This window comes from Psammomys obesus, unplaced genomic scaffold (genome assembly GCF_907164565.1).
Source record: "Psammomys obesus unplaced genomic scaffold, mPsaObe1.curated_primary_1811, whole genome shotgun sequence".
Lineage (NCBI taxonomy): Eukaryota > Metazoa > Chordata > Mammalia > Rodentia > Muridae > Psammomys > Psammomys obesus.
The window spans coordinates 21423230-21434944 of NW_026596034.1; the positions used below are offsets into that span (position 1 = coordinate 21423230).

Genomic DNA, 11715 nt, shown 5'->3' on the forward strand with positions numbered 1-11715 from the left:
CATCTGCTTTGTTGAAGACCAACCACAGAACATCATCCTCAAAGCAATGATTCTTACATTCCACTCTCTGAACACCAGAGGACAGAAGAGAATTGAGAATGTTCTTTAGCCTGGGCTCAGTAGATGAGCAGAGAGGAGCCCTTCCTCTGAGTACAGGAGGACTGGTGCCTGACACCTGACTTGTCCTGGAGCCTCAAGGCCTTATTGAACTCCTGCTGCGCACTCGCATCCATGAGTCCCCATTTCTACTGACATACAGACACTTCACCAAATGCCTCTAGAATTTCAGAATCTGTGTTACATTTTTTAAGCTTTGTTGTCTAATGATTTCTATGCAACCAAGTTTGCCCATTTACCTGCATAGATGGCTCAGTTTTGCATAGAACCATGAGCTATGCAACCACCTACATTTGCTATAAGACTACTTCTTTCATTAATAAAAGTTCTCTCGAGTTTCTCTATGTCAGTCATTGCCTGGTCTTTGCTCCCAGGCAATTCTCTTTCTGATGCTGCAGTTTGGAAGCTGCGAATAATTGAAAATATCAGAGCCCTGGCTGTCCTATCATGGAAAATAAATCCTTTGTGACTGGTCCTGTTAATAAATAAAGCCTCTTTGAGATTCAAGTATGTTGTCATTTGGTTAACAGTGTCATTCCACACACGCACAAAACACATTTTATCCATTCCCCAGTGGATGTCACATCTAGATGACATGATTTTGACTACTTTTAATCAAGCTCTTATGAACTTTTTCAATCATCTTTTTGTGACAACAGTCACAACAGCATTCTTTTCTTTAGGCTAAAGACTTTGGAGAAGAATTGCTTGATTGTAGGATAGATGTGTTTAACTTATAAAGAAACTGTCAAACTCTTTTCTATAATGACTACATCATTTTGTATCTCCTCCAGCCATGTGTTGGGGGAGGAGGGCAGCAGTGACTGCAGGTCTTAGCCAACACTCAACCCAATGGGTATTACACCTGATTCAATTGAATGACGATGGTTGAAATTTGAGCCTGTTTTCCTCTCTTTCTCTCTCTCTCTTTCTCTCTCTCTCTCTCTCTCTCTCTCTCTCTCTGTGTGTGTGTGTGTGTGTGTGTGTGATGCTCCCTTTTCAATCCTTCCTCCCTCCAGTGCCATCTTGATTTCACATTTTTGCTATGGTCTTAGCCATCATTAACACTGAATGGCAATACTGTAAGAGGCAGTTCACGTGGCTTTTCTCAGCTGAATTAAAATGATCTGATAATTAAGAAGTATCAGGATGTGCAGGGAGCCTAAAGAAGCTGATTCCTTGACCTCAAGATTAGAGGAACTAGAGACTTCTTGGCTCCCAGTGCCTAGATTTCATTTGGTTACATAACTGAAGGAGGGGGAAACACCTGACAGGAGGGGCTGGGACCACAGATTACACAAGAGTGACTTGTAAGTGCAGTGTTGAATCACAGCAGACCTTGCAGATTGGAGGAGGCTGGAGAAGCCATGACTGTTTCATGTCCGAGGAGCCAGAAAGGAACGAAGGAGGAAGTCCGGCTGTGCTAGGCTGTGGGTTCTGTCACTTCTTTAGTTCTCAGGAAGTAAAAACGTGGCCCCACCCCACGTGGTCTCCCACCTACATTCCTTTCGGTCCTGTCTGGGAAAGGCCTATATATTCTTCTTTCCGTTGTTGAAACACTGTCAGTCTGTAATAGAACAGACTCAGGCCTGGGAGCCGATCATGCCCCTGGACAGACTTCCCGGCTGGCTGAATGCTGCGGCCTGTGGGCTCTTGATTCTCCTCTTCCCTGTGCAGGGTGAGACTCCCTAAGTGGTGACGGGAACCAGGGTCAGAGCTGCCCATTTCCGCTAGAAGCTGAGTTTGTGGGAGGAAGGTGCCAGGGAGGGAGAGGCTCACCTAGATGAAAGTGTGGGGAATGTATGCCACCCAACACCCCCCTAAAACCCAGAGTGACCGCTGTAACACACAGTGTCAGAGATGTTCAAGGTTACTGCATACTTCGGAGCCAGCCCAGTGCGAGGGGCTCCAAGGAGCTGGACCCAAGGGTCAGGAGAAGAGCAGAAGGGGCATTTGCCATCTCTGTGGGTGTCTGTGGCTATTCCTACTTTGGATAATAAGAATACTTTCAGGCTGCCACATGGCTCGGAGTGGGTGATTTCTTTGTCCAGAGAAATGCTCTGGCATCCTTCAAAAGGAGAATAGGGAAGGTTGCTGGGCCTGAGGGACAGAGAAGCTCCCACTCTCAGACCCCACAGCTCAACTGAGAGGCTCTGAGTTTCCTTCCTGTGTACCCTGGTAAAAATGAGGTGGGAATGCCCTCAACCTGGTCGCAGCTGATTACAGAAAACTAACACTGATGACACTGCTCCACCCACAGGTAAGGACTTAGCCAGCCCCATCAGAAACACACACACAGGCCAGGTCTGAGGCAGCCTCATCCATGTAAAGAACACCAAACTCAATGTCCACACCTTCCTGGCCATTCCCTTTGCCAAGCCACCTGTAGGACCACTGCGCTTTGCACCTCCCGAGGCCCCTGAACCATGGAGTGGTGTGAGAGATGGGACCTCACATCCAGCCAGGTAAGTTCTGGACCCAGATGGGTCCAGGAACTGAGGCGAGAATGTGCTCTGAGCTCTGGACCATGCTGAAGTGTTTCCTCCATCTCAGCTACACAGCAGTTCTTTGCCTGTGGTGAGTGACATCTCCCATGCATTTTTCTGCAGCTAAGGATCAGAATAAAATGCCTGTGTCAGACTCCTGGGCTAGAGCTTGGCACCTATAGTGAGAAGCTCATCCGAACTGATCCCAGAATCAGATTGTGCTGAGTGAACTCTCTGACAGTGGAGAGGTCTGTGGACAAAGTTCAGTGTGTGTATAGTAAGCTAGAGCCAGAGTCCGGTGTCAGGAGGGCAGCAGTGATGAGCATCCTGCATAGTCACTGTGACAACCTATGGGGCACCCGGGGAACAGGTATGAAAGCTTCTTCCCCTGGAGAAGCTGTAGGACAGAGAGGTTCCCTGAGAGTCTGGACATAGGATGAAGGATTTCTTACTCCCCGTGGAACAACATTGACCATTCATTCCTACAGTACCATTGTGGACACAGCACCCAAATATCCAGGTGCCTTACTTCCTTTCCTGTTGCTGTACTAAAAGTACCCTGACAAAAGCAGCTGAGGGGAGGAAGGATTCACCACAGGTTGCAAGTCCTGGTTACAACCACCATAGGAGGAGGACTCTTTAGGAGCTATTGCATTAAGGAAAGCTGGTCACATCACGTTGCTAACCGGGAAGAGAGAGCAAAGAATGCACAGGTGCCTGCTAATCTCAGCTCGCCTCATCTACTTACACAGTTCAGAAGTCACTCGCTAGGTAGGGGATGGTGACACTCAGAATAAGCAAGCATTCCTTGTTTATGTCATCGAGGTAATTCCCACAGGCCAACATGATCTGGGCAGCCCCTCCTTGAGACTCTCTTTCCAGGTAATTCTACTGGGTGTCAAGCCAACAGTCAAAACTAATCATCACAGCAGTCCAGGGAGAAGGGGTGAATATCACTACAAGCAGTTAATCATTTCCATAGAGAATCTAAGAAGCCTCCACATCCCAACCTCATGAAGGGCACCCCCACTCAACTAGAGACTTCCCTGGAAATCTGGATCCCTCACAGCCCCCACAGAGCCAGTGGCCCTTACCTTGATAGGAAGGGATTCTGGAGAGGAATCATGTGTTAGAGGAAGTGTTGAGGGTGAAATCTCAAGGAAAGGGAGGAAATCTCAAGGTTCTGCTTTTTTCTTTTTTCTTTTCTTTTAGATTATAATATAATTATATCATCTTCTCCCTTTGTTTCTTTCCTCCAAGCCCTCCCACATACTCCTTCTTACTCTCTCAAATTCATGGCCTTTTTTCCATTGATTGTTGTTACATGTATCTATGTATTATTTAGGAATAGTACATGCGTAATACTTGCTTAGTCTGTATAGTATTTTATATGTTTTGTGGCTGACCATTTAGTTTTGGATAACCTACAGGAGTGCTCTTCCTTAGGGGAGATTTTTCTCCCACTCTGGGCATTCCTTAGTTACTTCTAGTTCTTTGTGTAGGGTTGAGGCCCCCATGGTCTTTATCTATCCACTTTAGTATGTCTATTAATGCCCGACTTTTTTAGCTCATGTTTAGGCTTCAATGTTGGTGAGACTTTATGCATGTATCTTCTGATATTACTAGGTCATACAGGTTTTGATATCAGAATATTTCTTGGGATCAGCATCTGCCATTGTCAACAGGTGTCTACAAAATGATGATATAGTGAACTTAGAGGGTCTGAAGAAGATAAAGCTGTTCATGCCTCCCATGTCCACATCTGAGGACTGCTTGTACCTCAACATCTATACACCAGCCCATGCCCATGAGGGTTCTAACCTGCCTGTAAGAGTTGGGCCATGGTCACCTGGGTGGGAACAGAGATTTCTTTCCCAGGAAGATTAGAAAGGACAAAGTTGACCTGAGCTCTACTGTAGTATAGACCTGATGTAGACTTTCTCTAGTGGGGCCAAGAAGGGGTTTTTTTTGTTTGTTTTTTGTTTTTTTTTTACAGCCATGTAAACAACTTATGCCCTGGATATGAAACACAGAGTACTGTAGCTCTGAGAGATCTGGGGGTGTGGTCCATGGATTAACTAAGGACTCACTCTACAATCTTGAGCCCTAGAGACCCAGTCAAGTGTCCAAGGGTCAAACACTGAGATAAGCCAAATTTACAGCATGGGATATTGGTTGTGCTATAGTTGGTGATGCTTTTGATTCATAGTCAGGGGGAGAAAAGTGCTTATGGAGACACCCTTCTCCACACTTTTGTCTGAGAGTGACAGTGACATTACTCTGAACTTAAATCCAAGCTGAGATTTCTGATGCCACGGTGGGGTTTGGGAATATGTTGATGAGACTTTAGTTACTTCTCTGTGGCCTGGTCTAAGATGTTAATGAGTCTTATGTGTGTGTTTAGCTGCACGAATACACAGCAGTCAATAATGTAAGGGGAAGTCCCACTTGAGCTTGTGCTGGATAGAAACCTCTTGGCATCTCTCCTGATTTTTCTAGGTGATGGTGTGGATCCATGGTGGTGCTCTGGTTATAGGCATGGCTTCCATGTATGATGGATCCATGCTGGCAGCCATTGAGGATGTGGTGGTGGTCACTATTCAGTATCGCCTGGGGGTCCTGGGCTTCTTCAGGTGAGCCTAGAGATGGGCAATGTGGCCTGAGCAGAACCTAGACAACCCTGTGATTCCTGTCCCTTCTACTTTTCAGCACTGGAGACCAGCATGGGAAAGGCAACTGGGGCTTCTTAGACCAAGTGGCCGCCCTGCGCTGGGTCCAGCAGAACATCTCCCACTTTGGAGGCAACCCTAACCAGGTCACCATTTTTGGCCAGTCTGCAGGTGGCATCAGTGTGTCTTTTCATGTTGTGTCCCCCATATCCCAAGGACTCTTCCACAGAGCCATCATGGAGAGTGGGGTCGCTTTGCTGCCTCTCCTTATATCTAACACCTCTGAGATGGTCTCCACGGTAAGTATCCTTCATCATCCCAGCCCTGACTTTCTGTCTTAGCTCTCAGCCTCTGGTACTCCAGTACTCTGTTCAGTGGGGAATCAAGTACCATGAAAAATAGCTTCTTTCCAATCATTTCTAAGAAGTTCAAGGATTAGAATCTACTTCCCTGTACTCTATGCATGTGGTTTGCAAAGCTGCCCTCATCAGCTTCCATCATTGGCCAAAACAAGCATTCATGGGTTTGGAGGATGATTCAATGGGTAAGAGAGCCTGCTGTGCCAGTGTGAGGACCGTTGGTCAAATCCCCAGAAACTACATAAGGCAAGATATAGTAGTACTTATTTGCAATCCCACTGTTTCTATGGTGAAGTGGGTGGCAGAGGCAAGGGTGCCCTAAAGGTTGAAGGTCAACTACACTGGTGTAGGCAGCAACCAACAACAAGAGAACTTGTCTCAAATAAGGAGAAAAATGACTGGTGATAGCCAATATCGTCTTCTGACTATCATGGGCAAAATGCGGCACACAATACCATTATTATACAGGAACATATACGAACATAAAAACAACCACAGAAACAGGCAGACAGACAAAATGACCTCTTTCTCAGCTGTCAACTCTGAGCAACAGGAAAACGGGAACAGTTTCACACTGTATTGTAATCTGTACATAACACACAACAGGGTGGTATATTTAGGGACACTGGTACCCACTTGGGACTGGGAATATATTCCTGCTTGCCAGGAAAAATGAGTCAACTCATGCCTACTCCCATTACAGATGGTGGCAAATCTATCTGGTTGTGAGACTTCAAACTCAGAGGCCCTGGTGCGCTGCTTAAGAGGCAAGAGTGAAGCAGAAATTCTGTCTATTAACAAGGTTGGCAGAACTTGTGTGGCCGGGAAGAGGGTAGACAGTAGGGTATGTGAGTACAAATCCTCGCTACTCTGGACAATTTACTTTGTCTGCATGGCTTAACGTTTCTTTAGTCCTGGGTGCAAAATGAAAGGTTAATCTAAATATGGGTCTCATCGGGGGTGAGATGGGGGAGATGTGGTAGGAATGACCATCCTGAGACAAATTAAAATATGGGGAAATGATGGAGAACACTCAATAGTCATCAAAATATATATGTATGTATGTATGTATGTATGTATGTATGTATGTATGTATGTATGTATGTATGTATATGTAGACAGAGAGAGATCTTCAATACTAACCTTGAATGTCGCTCAGGTCTTCAGGATCATCTCTACTGTGGTGGATGGGGAGTTTCTACCCAGACATCCTTGGGAGCTGTTGGCCTCTGCTGACTTTCGCCCTGTCCCTTGCATTATTGGTGTCACAAATGATGAGTTTGGCTGGACTCTCCCACTGGTAAGGCCTGGGTGGAATCTTCTGTGTGTGTGTGGGGGGTCTCTTATGGTGGGCAATGCAAACTCAGAGATTCACTGATTCATATCCAGCCCACTTCAGACTCAAAACATTCTACATACCCCAGGTCTTCGGCGCTTCTCAGACAATAAAGAAAATAACCAGAAGGACCCTGCAGCCTATTATGAAGATCACAACAAAAGAGATGGTGAGAATCTTTGAGGCCTGCCCCCACTGAGAGGATGTTTCAATATCCTGCTAAGATAGCCCATGAAGTGTGTGTGTGTGTGTGTGTGTGTGTGTGTGTGTGTGTGTTGTGGCTGGCTGGCTGGTTGATATCACTCAGAGATTTCCTCTAATACCAGACCTCATCTGCATTCCTTCTCCCTAACGATGTTCCTTACCCATCCTAGTGACTACCTAACATCATTCTTTGTCATCACAATGTGGTAGATGCTGCCTCCTGAGTGCAGTGACCTGCTACAGGAAGAGTACATGGGGGACACTGAGGACCCCCAGACCCTCCAAAAACAGTTCACGGAGATGGTAGGGGACTTCCTGATCGTGATCCCTGCACTCCAAGTAGCACATTTTCAGCGTGAGTACATCTGTAACAAGGCTGAGGGAGGAGCTCAGAGCTCTAGGTTCCAAGTGAGCTCTGTAGTGTCCAGGCCTGACCGGTGTCTGGATCAGACCTCTATTTCCAAACCCTAAGAGTCTTTATCTAGTAAATCCTTATGTTGAGTGTAAGAAAGTAATATCTTATCTGGGCACAGATGAGGAAACAGCTGAGTGATGTCTGTGACTTCACATACCATTGCCCCTGGGAAGGGCAGAGTCATTATTTAACAGTGGGGTTTCTACAGCCAATGTTCCAGGATTCAACTGTTTTGATTTGAGATAACTTGAGATCAAGTTATGTTGTTACCAAATGTGGGGTGGGACTGTATGAGGCAAGCTTCACTTATGTCACCATGTGTCCTCGCCCTCAGGTTCCCATGCCCCTGTCTACTTCTATGAGTACCAGCATCAGGCCACCTATCTCAGGGATTTCAGGCCACGGCACATAAAGGCTGACCATGGTGATGAGGTTTTCTTGATCTTTGGATCCTTCTTCTGGGGTGCTAAATCTTTGGATCCTTCTTCTGGGGTGCTAAATCCTTCACTCTGGGGTGAGTCTCTCTTGTTTTCCACAAACAGGATGGAGAACCAAGTTTGTGCCTGAAGGATATCTGAGCTTTGAGTCCAATTTAGGACCCCAGGGCTCTGGGGAAAGCAGCATCAAGTCTGTATCACCTCACAGCTCAAACCCTATGCTGGGTCTGGTCCTTTCCTAGTTTGGCATGTGCTGGAGGAAATGAGGATTCACCGGATTAGGAATGGGCCTGGGAGAATTTACTTAGAAGACTAAATGGATCTTGGGTGGTGGGTTATAAAGAAGGGAGGGAACGAAGCCTAGAGTTCGGTTTTAGGGTAGAGCTGACATAGTGAGAATGAAGCATGACTTGGGAAGCTGCATTAAATGGCTGGGATCTGGGCCCTTGTCCTCTCATCTGCAGTTGACCTTACTGTGAGGGAGAAGGTGCTGAGCAGGAGGATGATGAAGTACTGGGCCAATTTTGCACGATATGGGTAAGGGAATGCTCCTCCCTTATCCTCCTAAGGGTTGGGTCTCCATGTAGTTATCCGTTTGCATACACGGATCCCTCATCATACGATAGGGTCCTCTGTACCCAAGGCACATGGAGATAGACACTTTGTAGGTGTTGGTTAGTGGCCAGCTCACAGTGACCTGTGGATGGGTCACTGTACTGTGGTACTGTTCTTTAGACCTTGCCTCTGAATGAAACAGGCCAAATAACCTTATTCCACATGGAATAGAAACTAGTGGATCATACTTGTATCCCTAAATCAGGATGTATGCACCATCAGGCCCCTGGTTTTCTTAGTCCATTACCCTAACTCCCATTGGGAGGTCAGGCCTTAGATGAGAGTGACCTTCATCTTTTCCTGATGTTTGCCACATCCACAGGAACCCCAACAGCGAGGGTTTGCCCTTCTGGCCAGTGTCAAACCAAGATGAGAAGTACCTGCAGCTGAATCTCCAGCCTTCTGTGGGCCAAACCCTGAAGGCCAAAAGGTGGCAGTTCTGGACCAAGACTCTGCCCCAGAAGATTCAAGAGCTAAAAGGGTCTCATGGTAAGAACCAAAATGCATAGTGCTCAGTGTAAGAAAAGGTATGTGAACTTCGGTAAAATTGAAGTTAGCCTGAGATTCTCACAGCCCATTTAGAAGACTGCATTAATTCCAACACTAACATAACAGTTTCCAACCTCTACAGTTGTCCATTAGGCCAAAATGTATGTCCAGCATTGAACTTGCCATCCCTTACTCAAAATGCTAGGCAAACTTTTAGACCTACTCCATAAAGGCTCTCATATAAGTGTGGATGTTTACGGCCCTAAGTGCCCCCATCTTCATTCATACTCCTCTGGTACTAGACTGCTATCCCCTCTCCTCCCTCATCTTCTCTCCATCCTCTTTTCTTCTCCAAGACCAAAACCCAGAAACTTTGAGGGATGTTGACTACACAGGGTTGGCTAAATCAAGACCCCACACCCTTCATTCGTTCATGTTTCCATGTATTTATAAGTGGCCATTAGAAAACCTGCTTATCCAAAGTCCTATTTTCTTAATAAGTTCAAGCTGCTATTCTAGTCAGATCACAAACTGTCCCCCCCCCAAGTCTTGTGGTAGGTATCTGTGGCCCCAGCTACTCAGAAACTAAAAGGAAATATTTCCTGAGCCCAAGAGTTCCAGACCAGCTTGGGCAACATAGCAAGACCTACATCTCATAAATAAGAACAATCATAAGCTTCATGGTTTGTAAACAGCAGAAATGTATGTAAAGTTCTGTAGGCCAAGAAATATAGAGTCAAGCTGCCAGCAGATCTACCGTGAGGCAAGGGCTAGCTGCCTCACAATACAGACCCAAAGACTACGCCCTAAGTCCTCTCCAGGTAGGATGCACAAATTACGGCACTCTGGGCCTTCTAAGGGTACCAACTCTTAGTATCAACACATTAGGAATTAGGTTTCTGCAAATGAAGTAGAGCAACAAAGGCTTTCAGAGCTCAGCTTCTAGGCCTCCCTGACATCAGCCACGGAGCATGCCATCCTCTGAAAAGCTCTGTGCAGGTTGTCCTTATAGAAGAAATCTCATCTCTTTTCTTCCCAAATTGCAATTTCCCACTTTTGTAAGAATCTAGACTTCACATGTTGACAAACACCTCAAGCAAGGCCAAGTGGGGGTTGACCAGTTAACAGCATGCCCAGTTAACATTTCTCTATTAACAAGTTTTCTCTTATTCCCAGGGTATTTGTAGACACTGTGAAGCCCACACTTTTATGAGCACCTAACATCTGTAAAGACCTTTTGCTGTGGTGTGTGTCATGAATGTGATGGTGGAGGTAGGAATGCAGACATAAGACATTCATGTCCCTGGTACCTGGCTGCCAGTTTCACCATGTATGGGAGTGTCTTCTTGTTTTTAAAAAAAAAAATCCTCCTGTAGCTACCCTGACTCTTCTTGATAGTCCATGTGATTACTGGTCATCCTTATGTTATTATTTTCCTTAAATTTCTCAACCCCAGCAACTAAAGGTCTCTTGTATATTATGTCATTTACAATGGTGCCAAACTGCACCTTTTGTGTTGTCTGTGTCATTTTTGCATGTCCTGTTGTCCTATTGACTTTTGAACTTCTCATCCCTCTACCTCTGGCCAGTTTGCCTTCCTTGAATATCAATTTTCTCAAGACAAAACCCCTTGTTATTTCCAGCACCTTTGGATGAAAGTGAAGATTCCTATGTTACCTTTCCTGGAGACCAGAGCACAGATAAGAGGAGAGCTAAACCCTAGAATGGTGGCTGAGCCCATAGACCCTTTCCATTCATCCCAAGAATCCCTCCACGCACTCTGGCTCTGCTTTCTGTTGCTGTACTTTGCACCTGGATATGGCTTGGGAAAACAGCAGCTCTTCCTGTCATATCCTATAAGCAGAATCATTGGTCTTTAGCTGCCATCCAGCACAATGTCCTTGAGATGAGATCAAGCAATACTTTCTTCTGTTCTCAATCCCTCTATCTAATCCTCTGTTCCTTTTACCTTCTCAGCAGCTGCACATCTGAGTCACTTCCATATAAAGACTCTTCTTTGGTTGGCAGATGCAATGTTTTTTTGAGAGAGGCTCTCACTGTGGAGGCCAGGCTGGGGTCACATTCACTCTTCTCCCACCTCAGTCTCTGGAGTAGTGGGATTACAGGCAAGCATCACCAGGCATTCCTAAGCAATCCGTGATGGGCAATTTCAAGCATAACTTTGTGTGTCCACAGGCTTTCAATTCTTTTGGTGAAAACATAGGCATGGTCATGTGTATGTTTAACTTCGAAAGGTCATGCAGGCGAATTGGATGGCTCAGTGGGGTAAAAACATGTGTCATCAAATGCGGTGATCTGAGTTTGCTTCCCAGGACCCACACAGTAGAAGAAAAGAACTGATTCCCAGAAACATTGTGCCAAACTGTCTTCCAAAATGATTGTGTCATATTTCAGCCCCTGTAGACAGGTGTGGGATGGCAACTGCTGTATATCCCCACCTGCACTGGGGCTTGAGAATTGTTAATATGGCCACTGGGTGGGTGTTTGCTTGTGTCTCATTGTAGATATTTTCCTGTACCTTTGTTTCTACTTTTATGATTGTTGCCATTATTTAGCTTTTTTCTTTT

At 45.8% G+C, this 11715-nt stretch overlaps 1 protein-coding gene across 1 annotated transcript; it reads left to right on the forward strand.

Annotated features, from left to right (window-relative positions):
• Positions 1 to 1719: 1719 nt before the first annotated feature.
• Positions 1720 to 10850, forward strand: LOC129686863 (pyrethroid hydrolase Ces2e-like). The gene is given in 13 exon segments (XM_055620984.1): positions 1720 to 1795; positions 2378 to 2582; positions 4289 to 4430; positions 5103 to 5236; positions 5313 to 5571; positions 6335 to 6433; positions 6791 to 6931; positions 7056 to 7136; positions 7382 to 7526; positions 7921 to 8058; positions 8488 to 8560; positions 8961 to 9127; positions 10771 to 10850. Coding segments are annotated over 13 exon segments (1740 nt in total).
• The last annotated feature ends 865 nt before the right edge of the window (positions 10851 to 11715 follow it).